This window comes from Fistularia commersonii, chromosome 2 (assembly GCF_037954325.1).
Source record: "Fistularia commersonii isolate RoL2024-O1a breed Wild chromosome 2, RoL_Fcom_v1.0, whole genome shotgun sequence".
NCBI classification, from domain to species: Eukaryota; Metazoa; Chordata; class Actinopteri; order Syngnathiformes; family Fistulariidae; genus Fistularia; species Fistularia commersonii.
Genome location: NC_141285.1, coordinates 2,514,532 through 2,531,076, shown reverse-complemented (window position 1 = coordinate 2,531,076; position 16,545 = coordinate 2,514,532). Strand labels below are relative to the sequence as shown.

At 43.1% G+C, this 16,545-nt stretch overlaps 1 protein-coding gene across 1 annotated transcript in view; it reads right to left on the bottom strand.

Annotated features, from left to right (window-relative positions):
• Positions 1-16,045, bottom strand: part of cpeb3 (cytoplasmic polyadenylation element binding protein 3) — a 48,254-nt gene extending 32,209 nt beyond the window's left edge. The window contains 4 exon segments of the mRNA XM_086164403.1: positions 7,327-7,411; positions 13,277-14,271; positions 15,908-15,958; positions 15,961-16,045. Coding sequence (XP_086020529.1) covers positions 7,327-7,411; positions 13,277-14,271; positions 15,908-15,958; positions 15,961-16,045 — 1,216 coding nt within the window.
• Positions 16,046-16,545: the final 500 nt, after the last annotated feature.

The following is a 16,545-nucleotide window of genomic DNA, read 5'->3' as shown; positions in this document are numbered from 1 at the left end:
GAGCGAAATCCTTACCAGACTTTGAGTTATTCATCCTTGCCGGGCTGCACTTTGACCTCATTCTCCTAGTTTCAGTCGAGCCGAGAGGATCGATAAATAACACGCATACTAGTGATTTATTACATTCTCAATCGAACCCGCGGCTTGGCTCGTCAGAGGGCAAAGGTCGCGGCGGACGCTCGGGGTCGACGCTCGCTTTTCTGTCTGCATTAGTCATTTTGGGTGACAGAGAGGGACAGTTGCCCTCGTGAAGCCTTAAAATAGTTCCGGGTATGTGTCATCTGCTCCCTCCAGAAACCGAGCGGCCGCCGCCGCCGCCACTTCTACTCCGGTGACATTTCCTCACAGCGAGCCAGAGCTATTCTAAACCTCCACATGATGGCTAAGCAGCAACGGGGACGCTCAGAACGCGCACGATCCACTTCCTCAGGCTCAGATCCAGCGACGCCCTTCGTACCCCCGAAAGACTGCGCCGTGACCTTGCAGTGACTGTCTCGGTATCGGCGTACGGTACACTTCTACGGATGTCAGGACATGTATGCTCCGTGCGTTTTTGTCTTGTCTTAAATGCACAATCTCATCGGCGGTGGTTCGCACATCGCACGGTCGAGTGGCGACAGTCCTCCGCCAGTGAGTCACGTCTTCCACTTGTTGTTCGGTCACAAAAACATGTGATTTGTCACAAGGGAATCAAAATAAAAGACACACCATTGAGGAATTGCCGATCTGAAGCTCTAAGGCATCTGCCGAAAAGATGAAAAATGAAAGGAATGGATGTAACGGTGGACTGAGATGTTATCTGGCATCACCAGAGCATCTGAGATACAAAATGAACTTATGGAAACTAGTTTTTATTGCTGAAGATTAGCTGCATCAAGAACACAGCTCGGAATTGACACATCCTGGTTTCTGCTCCAGGGCCCCTCGACAAGGTGGAAAATTTGGGTATATTTTTTGGAGTACCTCAGGTTCAAAGCTACATCTAGGAAAACAAAAAATGAAAGGAATGGATGTAACGGTGGACCGAGATGTTATCCGGCATCACCAGAGTATCTGAGATACAAAACGAACTTATGGAAACTAGTTTTTATTGCTGAAGATTAGCTGCATCAAGAACGAAGCTCAGAATTGACACATTTGCTCTGGTTTTTGCCCCTCGACAAGGTGGAAAATTTGGGTATATTTTTTGGAGTACCTCAGGTTTAAAGCTACGTCTAGGAAAACAAAAAATATTGTCGCGCTCCTATTTTAACACGTAAATCACCGTTCTGGAGAAGACATTGCTGAGTCGACAAATGATCCAACGGACACGACCTCTGGGAAGGGCGAGAAGGATTACGTCGAACTGATGGGGCTGCAAGAGTGTTGCTCATCCGCAAGTGGTTAAACCTACCCGCACGTGAGGCTCTTCTACGGGTTTCACCAACGTTACAGTGTCGGCCGCCAGGACGACAGCAGTGAGGCGTCGCAAACGGCAAAAGCGTGGAAATGACAGCTCCGGTAAAAAGACGTCAGTTCTACCAACATCAACCAAAGTTTCCCTCTTGCTGGCTGCTCACCCTCAGAATCCACTTCTCCTTTTTTTTTTTAAACTACTTTACCACAACTTCCCCGGCTTAAAAACGACACGGCTAGTTGAAGTACGGACGCAAAAAAAGAGAACAGAAAATAACGTGTGAAACAGAAATGCACACACTTGGGTCATTTTTCCCCCCAAATATGCCAAATACGACTCAGGCGCTAACGTGGCGTTTTGTAAATCCGATGCCTTCAGTGGACCACAATAGCGGATTTCCAGAATGAAGGAAATCCTTGTGCCGAACTTGGCAGCCATCCCGTTGTTTGCAGTATTATTACATGGCTTGTGAGATCTGAACAAACCGTGATTATAATAGACATAACAAGCCCAGACTTGTTATGTTGCCTGAATCGGCCCAGTCATGCTTGCAGCAGTTATGAAGTTTCCACCATAACAAAACACAACAGCGCTCCTAGAGCCGTGTTTATTAAACGCGAGGTGCAATTCAACCTTTCACACTGCCAACGGTCTCGTCATCTTATCTCTATATAGTCATTATTGGCTGTTTAAAGTACAGGGACATCCCTCCGCTGCTGTGTCAGGGGTTGCCAACCATGTGGGTTGAAAAGTCAAGAGGTCAGTTCCAGCATGTCGGACAAACTTTTAAGCCGACGCAACAAAATTAAGAAAGTCCGACCTGGAGAAAAGAAAACATACCCCCCCCCCCCCGTGAACTTCCTGTTTGAGACCTCGCTTTATTTGTCCCTCCACAATCTAAACCTCACCGGAGAGCTTCCCAGGCGTACTTTTCTCGACGCACTGACGGCAAGCGTGCTAGATAGGACTCCGCGTTTTGCAAAAGATTAATCAAAAGGTTGCGTCCCGTCTCTTTCCGTCTCCGAAACGCCTCGTCTTATCGCCCTGCAACTCGTCTGACCTCCGCTGTGCCTGCAACTCCTGTTTTCCTCCCGATAAAACCCCTGTGTCAACCCTCTATCCCTTGACCAATGCTCTTGTCAACATGTGCGCAAAGTCAAACAGCGGCGGTGTTTGCTCTTCCTCTGCTATAGACACCTGCGGCGGCTACGGCTTACTGTATTTTACAGCTTTCCTGCGCACGTTGCGACGCAGCTGTAAATTCAACGAAAACATGCCTGCGCGAAGAAGAAACTTGTTGGCCTTTTCCAGAACAAAGTACAATGACTTCTCAAATCAGTATGCTGAGAAATCAACTTGACAAAAAAAAAAAAAAAAGGGTTGTGAACACGTAAGCCGAATGAAAAAGGTAACCCGAAGTACGAAAGTGCGATAAACAAGCGGCTTTTTTTTTTTTTTTTTTTTTTTTTTGCATAGACTGAATGAATGCTGAATTTATTTATAAAAAAAAAAAAAAAAAAATTGCTAAAAAATTTCCTACAGGCGAAATCACATCCATAAGAAAAACATAAAAATAAATAAAAAATAAGAATAAATAAAGAGTTTTGGCTTAAAGTGATTGTTAGTGATATCGTCTAGCTCGAGCTCAGCAAGAACAGAAGGCCGATTTCCGGTCGTGATAAATTTTCTAACTCCCGTGAAAATGTTACAAGACAAAAATTGAAATCTATTTTTTTTTTACAAAAAAATAAAATCCAACAATCTGATATTATACATTTGTAGCTAGCCTGAGAAAATGTGTGTGTCTGTAGAGGACCTTGTGGTTTAGGTGGGGTCCAGACATACACGAAGACTAAATAACACTTTGAAGCGTCAACTGGTTCATGATGACTGCGAGATTTAGGGTGTGTGTGTGTGTGTGTGTGTTTGTGTGCATAATGAATAGCTACGCGCCGCAGTGACGGCGTCGTGTTTGTCGGGTCGTCTTTGCCAAAAGACGGGCGACAGCTTGGAAGAGTGTGAGGGATGACAGTGTTTCACATGGAATGTCACAGTTGATATAGACGTCTGAAACAATTTCAATACATGCGTATGGGCCGTGTGTGTGTGTATGTGAGTGTGTGTGTGTGTGTGTGTGAGCCGCCATGTTGTTTTTCTGGGACAAGGCGAGAATGTGTGTGTGTGTGTGCGTGTGTATGTTTTTTAAAGGTGTGTCCAACTTAGTTGACACATTTCAAGAGCTGCAGACCTAGGCGTGTGTGTGTGTGTGTGTGTTGCTTACAAATATGCATTGTTGCTACCCGCAGCCCTGCGCACAGCAGGAAAGAACTTTTAAAGTTTAGAGATCAAGATCCACTATAAAAACCTCCGTCTAACACACACATACACTTTTTAAAAGAGGACTCCAAGACAACTTTAAAATAAAATAAAATAAAAATAAAAGGTTTACTTCACCGTGGAACGGGTGGCGTCACCTCGCACTTTGATTCCAAGACTCGCCGGTTTTTATTCGCGTCACGGCGTAAAGTATTGTTGCTTTAAGAAAAAAAAAAAAAAAAAAAAAAAAAAAAAAAGAAAACAACCTCACACGCACAGGAACTCATAAAACACCCAAGGAAAAACAACAATTCCAAATCACAATGAGAAGTATGCAAGAAATGTCTGCGATGGGATGGACGTGGGTGGGACTCATTGAGCTGCGCCGGCCAAAAGTAGGCCTACTGGGTTAATTCGTTTTGACTGCTGGTGCGAGGCTGGCAGGTTGTGTTCTCAGGGTGGGATTCCTGACTTATTGCAACAACAATACACGACTTAGGAGACGAGTCTTTACGGAGTTTTAACTTTTGTTTTTGTTTGTTTTCCTCCCCCCGTTCTGCGGTCTCTTCACGCGGCATTAAACGGACGTATTGAGGTCATTTGTCAAGTTAACTATTCGATAACAAAGACGGGCTATAAATCCAAGGGTTCCCCGTTATCTTATTTCGTTTTTACTGTCGGGATTTTTTCAGGTTAATTAAGCAGCATTCACTAAACAAGCCACCAACTAGATTCTTTATTTGGTATATTAATGTTCATTGATGTTCGCTATTAACCATATTCTTGAGGAAAATTTCGACAGTTCCAACGAGCCAATTAATTGTATTAGAATAATTAAAAAAAATAAGGGGATGGAAAAAATAATTAAGTGAAAAAACACAACACATACGTTATGCTGGAGTGATGCGTCGCATGACACAGAAAATATATATTTTCTATATATATATATATACATATATATATATACACACACACACACGCACACACATATGTATTATTACTATAAGTATGTATATATACATATACACACGTATATATACACATATACATGTATATGCGCGTACATATATGTATACATGTGTATATACACACACGTATACATATAATATATATCTATATACATATATAGATATACATACATATATGTCTATATACATATATAGATATGTATACACACACATATATACACGCATACACAAATATATATGTATATATACATACATAAGTACACATATATATATACAGATATATGTGTGTATGAATGTATGTATATATACACACACACACACACACATATATGTATGTATATACATACACACATATAAATACACATATACATGTATATATATGCATGTACATATATGTATACACACACACATATATGTATGTATATACATACACACATATAAATACACATATACATGTAAATATATGTGTGTACATATATGTATACATGTATATATACACACACACGTATACATATAATATAAATCTACACACACACACACGTGTATACATACATGTATATGTCTATATACATATAGATATATATACACACACACACACACGCATATACACATATATATTTGAATAAATTAAGTTAATTCAACTGTTAGGCAGAAATTAAATTTGGGTTGGAGATGATAATGGAGTTGATTTTGAAAATAAAAAACAGGAATTAGATCCACTAAACTATGAACGCCGAACCACCTCCAGGTAGGTGGTTGAACGTTTGGAAGACGCCAGATTTACAGGCGAGCTCGGCTGCGGCACCGTTTCAAAATAAAACAACGTCACCGTTAGCTTTCGTCAATGCCTCCATCGAAATGTCGCCCTCGGACGATGACATCGCAAAAGATCCATATTCCGTTGGACTTATCACCCGCGAAAGAATTTATACATTTTATACATATATAGTCTTCTGGACAACAAACACCAATTCATGTATAAATCAACTTTAAAAGTTTGGTTGGGTGATGAAAGTCCAACCTTTTCAAAATGTCTCCCCGAGGTGAAACGTGGACTACTCGCTAAAACTGAGGACTCTGGACTCCAGACGCCGGGAAGGTGCCAGAAGGGTGGAGCCGTTTTTTTTTTTTGTGGTTAGCACGGTAGCTTGCTCCACACGCGTGCCGTATGACATATGTCTGCATGACGACGACGACGACGACGCAGGAATTCGCGGCCACGCTCGCGTACGACACCTTTCCATGAAAATGTGGGCGGGATGACCATTAGGCTGTAACATTCTCTTTCACCACAAGATTGGGAAAACAGACTCCACGCATGAGAAAGCGACACACTCGGCCCATTTTACACCCCTCCCTTCAATCTTTCCATTGTTAAGGTAGAAGAATGGGGGTGGGGTGGTTTAAAAAAAAAAAAAAAAAAATTAAAAAAAAAAAAAAAAAAAAACCTTTGCCCAACCTGGCAGGGCCCCATTGGGGAGATCCAAAGTTTTCACAGCAGACACGTGACCTTTGCTACAAAAATATTGTCTTAGATGGCCTGAGATGGCAAATGGGGGGGGTTGTATCAAAACGCTGTTATCCAGATTAGATTTTGTGATTTCTCAAAACATTTCCAGACTAAAAAAAAAAAAAAAAAAAAAAAAAAAACCTCAAACATGGTTCTGCATTTGTGTTTTTTTTTTTTTTTTTTTTTTTACAGTGCATCTTTTTGTCTTCAATGTGCCCACCATGAAAAGTAGCTTGCGACAATAATAATTAAAAAAAAAAAAAAAAAATGAGTACGCAACACTTACACACTACAACACACACTTTGAAGAAAAAAAAACTGACCGAACTCAAAATGTTGTAAAGTTGACAAATTAAATGTAAATCTTGATCGTCATCATTTTGTAATTTAAAAATACAATGTATTAAGGATTAAAAATTGGATGTATTTCCTACTGAATCAAGTTGATTATCTATAATTTGCTTACAGATGAATTTTTTTAAATACATTTTGTAAAAATGTCTCCATTAGTTTTCCGTGACTGGATTTTTTCATTTAGCGCTCCGTAAAATCCAACTCAGTCACAGTTCTGCTTAATTATTAACTTGAGTTTTTCCCACTTATTCAAGGTTGTAATGGCTTAATCCTAAAAAGTTGACTTTATTTTCCAAATTGGTTCAATTCACTTTAAATAGAAAGAATGCATTACACTAATTCAACATATGTAAATTCACAGAGGCATTGTTTCTTGGAAGATGTGGGTTCATTGTGCGGTTAGTCAAAAACAAAAAATGACAACATAAAAATTCAGAAGAAGAAGAAGATGGTGAAGCATTTTGAAACAGCACCGCGAGTCATTATTTCTCAGCGATGCACATCTGAACCAACACACAAATTATGCAAGATTTTGCAGGTAAGGCTCATTGTAATTACCCACTTAAACTCCAAACAAAACATCCAAACCGGATCGACAGAAAAGCCATTGTCAAATATCAGGAAAGAAAGCGAAATGTTGAGGGGAAGAAAAAAAAAAAAAAAAAAAAAGGAAAAACAACCCAAATAAGCATGGACGTATGAATATTCCTAACCTGCAAAATGATTCCTCCATATAATATCAGCGATAGTCATTGGTGGGCCACTGGCAGGGTGTGGTTTACCTTTGTCATGGTCAGTCCTTATCATATCCATTAAGGAATTCTCCAAAGAGTGCAAGCTAAAAGCATCAAAGGGCCGATTCCGGTCCTGCAAAACACAGAACAGATGGACGTAAAGACTGGGGATCACAACAAGGATATCCTTTACATCAATATGAAAATATATATTTTGCAATCATTATATCGCTTTTGCCGATCGGCGTTGTATCATCGATTCGTAAAGAGGTCACGCTCCATGAGAAATACTCATTATTGCAAAAAAAAGTCTGCTTTATTGACGAGCAGTGGATGTTTTGCATCAGAGAAAATGAGAAAACAAGAAAGAATTCATCATGAATGTGGTCCATATCATCACTTCCTCTTTCATAGGCAGTGTAAAAAAAAAAAAAAAAAAAAAAAAGGACATAATGATCAATTAATTTTCACATTATAAGGCTTTCCCTTGCGTGATTTTCTATGTGGCGTTTTCATTGCATCCCAGGATGCGTGGGAACCCTGAGCGAGCGTGGCAGAATATAACTGCTCAGATTGCATATAAACGCTGGACGTGGAATTCTTAAAACCTCCTCCTGGGACGGATGACGATCTGAATAACAAACGTAAAATAACAGGCAAACTGGAACTTGCACGGCGAGCCCAGCTGCTTCGCTCCAGGCTTGATGACGGGTCGTGACCGACGTGTGTCGACAACTGACAAATTTCACCGAATCAACAAGAGATAGATAACATGTGGGACACAACACGCGAGATGCGTCGGCTCCGAGTGCGACAGCGAACGCAGTATAGATTGAAAAACCAGTGGGTCGGACACTTCTAAAATATTTTATATCATAAGGCTACAGTGAAAGTTCCTGCCTGAAGGAACCTCATCTTTACTCATCTTTATGGAAATGCTTCTGCTCATCTCTGTGGCAGAACTGGATTAAATATATACATACACACACACACATATATACACATATATGTGGATATACAAATACAGATGTACACACACACATATATACATACATACATATACATCCACAAACACACATATACACACAGACGCACACATATACAGATATTATATGTTCGTATATATACACACACACATATACATATATGTGTATATACAAATACATACAGATGTACACTCACACACACAAATACCTATATGTGTATACACACATACAGACGTACACACACTAATATATAAATACATACATATACATCCACACACAAACATACATATACACACAAACACACACATAAACAGATATTATATGTTTATATATACACACACACGTGTATACACACACACACATACATATACACACGCACAAACCTATATATATGTGTGTGTGTGTGTATATATATATATATATAAATATAAGTGTGTGTGTATATACAAACATAATATCTGTATATGTTTGTGTATATGTGAGTACATGTATATATATGTGTGTGTGTGTGTGTGTATACACATACATACACACCCACATATATATAATATATATATACTGTATATTAATCTGCTTCTGTGAATTTAAGTAAAATCCACGTAGTGAATTAATTTCCTTTTACTGCTGCGGAAGGCTTATGAGTGCAGGACAGCATCGGTAATATATTATATCACCAAATCATTTTTTTTTCTTTCAGTATTCAAATTCCTTTAAAAAGAAAAAAACTAAGGAGATTTTTTTTTTTTTTTGTAAAGTCTCGTCATCTTTGATGATCCCGAGCAATAACTGATGGAATTTTTTCCCTCCTAATGCAGAAAAACAAATGCGTAATGAGTCTTTCTCACTATGTTTGTCGGTAACAATGTAGGTTCACATTAATCCGGGATTTCTTTCATTTATTTCGAAAGGGACTTTTTCCAAGATTATTTCTCCGACGACTATAAGTTTTTCTTTTAGTCTGCAGGAGATCACCGGTTGGATACTTCACACGACCGCTCTCATTCAACTCCCTGGACTTCTGATAAAGATCTCATTCACCTGACTGTCCGTATGACATCGAACACCTCGAGGCCGAACCAACCGATTGCCGATGTAACGCTCGAAGCTTTTATGGCTTCATGAGAACGACATGTATGCCAAAGGTGAGGCCCGAGAGCTAGAACCCGGTGCTGGAGGCTCCGGGCTTGGCAGCTGCGTCCTGTGTCCGCTGCGCCGAGCCAGGGCGCCATTGTTTGCACACCAACACTATTGTTGCCCTTTCGGCTGAGCATTCAAAAGCGTTATTCCCCCCACTTTGGACCCGACAGCGCCACGTTGATAAAAATCTGCCCACTTGGTACAAATGGCAAATACTTAAAATGCTGAGCTTTTCGTTTCCTCCCTCTGCCCCCTTCTCTGACACATGTGGATGTGGACGCAGCGGCGGCGGCGGCGGCGGCGGGGGGGTCATGGACCTCGCTGTAGTCCAATGACCTAAAGAGATAAAGCAGTCAAAAGTCTGCCACAGATCCCTCTGCTGTTTCATTGCGTCGGGAGGAGTCTTCAGGCCCGACTGTGAGCGGCGCCGCAGCTCATCCCACCTGATACAAGACCTCATTTATAACCCACTAGTTTCGCCTCATGTTTCACAAATGACCTTGAAATAAACTCAACTCCAAGGTCACAAACCAATATTGTGGAGAGCTCAATACGGGAAAACAAATCACAAAAAAAAAAAAAAAAAAAAGGAAACAGGTCGTCCAAACTTGAATGATTCAAAGTCAAAAGCTTGAATTTAAAAAAATAAACACCAGATGTGAACCAGCATTGATTTTCTTTTTTGCCTTTTACATTTTGAGGCAATGTTTACTGATTTGGATCAAATGTCTTGCAAATACTCTGAAACCCAAGGCTGGTATTACATTTGCTTCTTATAAACTTGAAATCAATTAAGTATTCCTCCTTAGGAAGAAAGGATATTAGCAAGAATATTATGATAATACCAAGCAAGACAGTATTATGTCATTATTCTGTTTTGTTATAGAAAAATAAAGATGCATGCATTGTGACCCAAATCTGAGATATTCATTGAAATGACCTGCAAAAAAAGACATTATTGACTGATTTTTTTTTTTTTTTTAACTTAGCAGTATGTCTGATTTTGACCCTGATTGACTGCGGTTTAATCAACTAATTCTTCCACCGCTGATATGAACATTCTCAGAAGACATGAGCTGGCATGCACATCATTCCTGTCGCCTGCGGCGCTCGGCGGCGCCTTTCATTTTCAACCGTGCTGATGTAGGTTTGGATTTCAAACTGGGTTTCAAATCCTGGTTTGTCTAAAAACGCAATGCCGCTAAAAGGAAAACCAAAAAGGGTGAGCGGCGATGTGGCGGAAAAGAACAAACCAGACCGAACTCCGACTCCGAAATCCGGCGTCGCGTCCTTTGGGTCGCCTGCCGTTTTGCATAAACATCAGCCAGATTTGACCGCGGGATTCACCTGCCCGTCTGCCGACTATCTGTTGACCTTTTGACGAGATTAAAAGCGATTGCAAGCACAAAGACCTGCGCAATAATCACCGCTACCATCATTTCAAATCAGGGTATCTCCTGAGACGCTCATGTGACTTGGTGTCTTAAGCCTCACACTGACATGTTAAGTAGAATTCCACACATTCCCCATCCCTTAAGCGGCCGCCAGCAGCAGGCGAGTACCAGCACATATAGGAACCCACGGGACGCCAAGTTTCACCCTTTTATCTGCGGCATTCGAGAAATACTGGGCGAGATCCGCGGCGCGACAACGCGTACACCTGTCGCCGGCTGTCCGCGTGATCGCCCCGCCGCTCGGCTCCACGCTTTGACCGAGTTTCGCCGCGGTAAACAGGCCAGCCGACACGCGGCTCCCTGACTTTGAGTTCTGGTGATAACTCTCCTCCAATAATAGCTGTAATTGTTACGCAGCTAGGTGCCAACTGGAACCGGGGTCACGTCACGGGGCAACCACGGCACCTTTAAAAAACACCTGCCTCTGAGAATGGAGAGATTGCAAATATACAGAGCCAGGATGATTTTTTTTTCCCTCCCTTTAATAATAAATGCGGTCCGTTTTACTGTTTCTAGAGGAGACGCATTTAGTTGGGAGAAATGAACCCCGATGAGCTGATTGGCTGGAATCTTTATACCTTATATGTAAAAGGTGTGTCAGTTTATTGAATTTATGTTCCAAGCAATATGTTAGGAGGTTCGTAGGATTGTGAGATCAAACTACGGCTACAAACCATTTGATTTAGACGCTGACAGCAGCCGATGTCGATATGTTTTGGTTTTTTTTTTTTTCCTCCACAGCCAGGAAAGGTTGATATGTTTGGTGATTTTCATATAAAGCCATCCACACCTAGACATCTATCTTTGGGTCACATCTCGTGCCACCTCCCGGGAGAGGAAGTCGGTTATTTAAAGCCCAAGAAGGTCTGAATGACACAGACAATTATTATTTCCTCAAAAGGCAATCGGCTTTTACCGGGTAGTGTTTTGTCTACTCGTGCAATCATCGGCTCTGTAACACATGAGCAGTTCGGCTCGTGTTCCTGAGTCCCTACTTTGATCAGGTGAACAAGGACCCATTTAAGTGAGCCTGAGACCTAGGGGAGGCCGGGACCGACTGCCTTTTTTTTTTTTTTTTTTTTTTTTTTTTGTGGACTGATTTTCCAGGCGGCATAAACAAACATAAGGAAAACACATGACCGGTCATGTGAAAACTCTGGTCAGTGTTAGGAATGTTCATCACAGTGTACTGTGCTTTCACGTGTCAATCACAAACGGCCTCGCTGCAATCTACGCAAACCCTTTGTGAAGCGCAGTCTACGTGTTTTATTTGTTCAAGACTAAATAACTCAACTGTGAAATTATCAGCAATTTGCCGGCAGCCTTGACACGGTTCACATTACTCATTTAAACTAAACAATCAGCCGTTTCTCCATCAGCATTTATTAAAGTAACCGAGAAGTTTGTATTCGAACTCATCGATGACCTCTTTCCGTGGTTTCACAACCTATGTCGATGTCTGTTATCTAAGTATTTTATTAAAAGTACTCTTAACTCGGAAATGGCTCAGAAGAGAATTTTCTTTCTCGTGTTTGTGAACAGAAAACCTTTCTTGTGACTTCCGGGTCAGACCTGCGCTTCAGGCGAAGCCCCGCCCCCCTTCCACTTTCAACCAATCAAACGAGACCATATATGTTGCATTCAAGACCGTCGAAAAAGGCAGACGCGAGTCGACAAACACCGTCAAAGACGGGCTGATTTCAGTCGTACGTTTTCGGAAAGACTCAAGCCTTAAACATAAAGCTCACCGAGGGTTTAAATTTCCTCCGCAAGTCACACATACCTACCTACTTGTCAACAGCATTGTGTTCCGATTCTTATAAAAAAAGGGAGTTTACATTCCTGACCGCTATGATACGGTTAGTGTGGTCTTCTGCCCAAGAATTTAAAAATTTCCGAGGGGCACTTGAACTCCTCATCTGTCCTTTAAACCCCACAGTGTGTGTTGGCAACATTTAGAAATGTAATGAAACCAGAGCGACTGGAATCGCGCAATCGTGCAAACAATTCAAAAATACAATTATAATTACACATATCTATGAAATTACAAATGCATTAAGTAGCCCTTCAATCCCGCAGCATTCGATATTGACAAATGTGACGGATTTACTTCGACTGCAAGGCACAGCCTATGTGCGGTTCTTGGTTGTGCGAATAAATAATATTATTTTTGAAGTCCAGTAAAAAAAATGAGGGGGGGGGGGGGAGAGGGATTCTAATCAGCAAATCCGGAGTTAATAAAGTCTAAAATCCTGACCTGGCAGGGGTGTTCCTAGCTCAGGGTGACCTTATCCTGTGTCACTTGCAGCGTGGGGTGGGAGCCAATAAACCTTACAATTTAACCGAATAAAGCAGTGGGATTTTTTTTTTTTTTTTTTTTTTTATGGAGGGGGAAAAAAACGTGTAGATCGGTGCGTTTACCTGGAAAGGCAGTATGTTGTTGCCGTTGTCAGTCCTGAAGGCGCCGTCGTCGCTCCAGGGCTTGGGGGCCAGGGGACCGGGCCGCGGGAACTTCGGCGGCGCGATGACGCTGCCGCTGTACGGCTTCTTCATCGGGGAGATGGGGTTGAGGGGCGACGGCACCCCAACTCCGACCCCGACGCCGACGCCCACCGCCCGGCGCGGGTCCCTTCCCGCATGCAGCCCGCTCCACGGGTTGGACGCGGTGCTCCACGCGGCGTTCTGGTGGTTATTCCACGCGGATGACGACGAGGCGGGGGACGGCGAGCTTTTGCTGTTGTTCACGACGGTCTGGTACGCGGTTCTCTGCGGGAAGGGCCCCTGGCCGGGGCTGACGGGGGACCTCCTCTGCTGCGGGGGCTGCGGATGCTGCTGCTGCTGCTGCTGCTGCGGTTGCTGTTGCTGCTGGGATTGCGGGGCCAGGCCGATCTGCGGGGACGTGAAGTTCCCCCCGAACACCGGGTTGACGTGGTGCGGGAAGTTCTGGAAGAGCATCGCGCCGTTCACCGCGGGCATCCCCGGGAAGAAGCCGTCGTCCGCGGCGTTCGCGGCGGACCAGGCGCTGCAGAACGACGAGGAGGACGACGACGACGACGACGGCGGCGGAGGAGGAGGTGGAGGTGGAGGAGGAGGCGGCGGCGGCGACGACAGCGAGCCGCCGCTCTCCGGCTGCTGGTTGAAGTTCAACCCGGGCAGGATCGGCGACTCCATGGGCGCTTTGTCCTTTGCCGGTCGGTTGCCGCCGCTCGACGGGCTCTCCGAACCCGGCGAGGAGGAGGAAGAGGGCTCCGATGACGGGGTCGGCGTGGAGGGAGGAGGAGGGTCCACTCGTGTCGGATCCTGCTGCTGCTGATGATGGTGGTGGTGGTGGTGGTGGTGGTAGTGGTGTTGGTGGTGGTGATGAGACGGGGCTTTGTTTTTGTCCATCAGTAAATCATCCTGCATGGTTTGCCGAGCTGCAACGAGGGGAGACAGAGACGACGCGTTAATATCGGCGGCGCGGCGCTGCAGCGCGTCCGCCGGGCGGCTGCAGAAGCGGATGAGGTGGGACAACTCCGACAGGGAGAGGATGTTCGATGGACCCGGCGGCTGCAAAGTGAATGCCTGATCACCCATTTAGGGGGGTGGAGGGGGGGGAAACACACACACACACACGCACACGCACGCTTATTCCCCCCCAAAAAGTGTATGAGAAGATCCTGGAGATATTCACCGGATTTCGCCACGTCTCGTTTTTTTTTTCCTCTCTCCCCCCCTTCCACGCAGGAACTCCGGAGCTGCAATGTGAAACTGATTGTGTGTGTATGTGTGTGTGTGCGTTTTTTTTTTTTTTTTGCTCAAGGACCTCCCCTAGAGTCATTTGCATACGTCAGTAAATACAGCTGTCCTTCAACAAGGTTAAAAAGACACCTATTTTAACACGACAAACGCATACTTAATGCAAGTCATAAAAAAAAACACTCTTTGGTCGTGTTTACACAGTAAAGAGTGACGCACCTGAAATACTTTGGATACCGCAAAGTTCCTTTTTCTTACGCGCCGGAGGAGAGAACCTGCGTACAGGTTTCTGTCAGAGTTTCCTGGTAATCCGTGGAATTTTATGATGGACAATCAGTTGTAAAGAAGAAAAAAAAAAAAATAAGGTCAGACGATCAAACTCCCGCTCCATTTTATGCGGGATTTGGGGGATTTTATTAGCGCATTGAGACTACCCGTGATCCGCATTGGCCACAACATAACCACTGGTAGTGTTCTTTTAATAACAGGGTCAATAGGATAAGATGCAACTAAAGTACCTTTTTTTTTTATTCCAGCCGAACCACTACAACTTTACATTTCAGGCGCAAAGGGAAAAGCACGACTCTGAAGTACATTAAAAAAAAAAAAAACAAGAACTTGATCATCGAAATTTCCAAATAAAGCCGAAATGGCTGGATCACACTATGCTTGGTGAATACCAGAATACACTGCAGCCTGCAACAAATGCAAGACACATCCACGGGGCTGTGACATGATGTCATCTGAGCCGATGTTAAGTTTAAGATTAAGCACACACACACACGCACAAAAACACTATTCTAGGGTTTAATATCAAAACCTGGCTCACTGGCAGCTGCATCCACTGAGGCCTTTCTTATATGACTATGAAAATCATGAACCACGGTGACAAGTCGGATCATTTTAGCAGGGTGATGACAGTGATACGACCAGGACTTTCAAGGTAATCGCAACAGCCTGCACTGCACACACACACACTCACACCACGCCACACACACACCAGCAGTTAATCCGTGTTTTCTCCTCCAGGAGCGGCGCTTCCAAGGTCATCAAACCGGCAAAAGCTGCAGCCGACGGTGCCCCCCTCACCTGTCCTCGTCCTTAACACCGAAAATGTGACCCTCTCGACTGCCCATTTACCACGACACATTTCATGGGAGAGGGAGGTGGTTTTGCCTTGAAATCCCCCATTAATCCATATGTGCCCCCCTCCACTAAAACGACAAAACACCATGCTCCCTTCACACACATACACACACACACTCACACACAAGCGTGCCCGTCTCCCCTGCTCAAGCCTGAAGTTAGAATTACCTTTATCGTTCACCCTTTGTGGACTCTGAAGATAAATATATTTCTGTTTCCCTCGCCTGCGTTTAGATATGACAAACGAGCAACCCTTGTGCCGAGATAGTCAGCAGTTGCCTCAACAGCTGATTGACTGCGGCGCATGGATGATGTCGCGGAGGCTGCAGGGACTTGTAGTTTCTTAAAGTGCCGAGGCTGGGAACTATAAAAAAAAAAAGTTTCTTTTGAGATCTAGATTACCTTATGGTATGCATGACGTGCAGGAAAAAAAATCAAAAGGCTGATATAAAACGTTTAAGATACGAGTGTTGTAAATGTCAAATTCGCACAGATGGTTATTTTCGTGAGCCAAAAGCGCCATCAAAAGCGATTACAACAGCAACATTATGTCTGCTCCAAAAGGTAAATACGAGAATTGTATTGTTATTATCAACTATTATGAATAGTTGTCCCTGCATTTGATGGATTTCTTACTTATATTATTATTATTATTTTGAATGAGTTGTTTTTAACACGCCTCGAAGAAGAATCGTAGGAAATGTAATGGTCAATAGACATTCAAGTGGGAGAAAAAGTATTACACAATTTATCATACAGAAGTAAAGGAGGCATTTAGGGACATGTAGTTTATGGACAATGGGTGT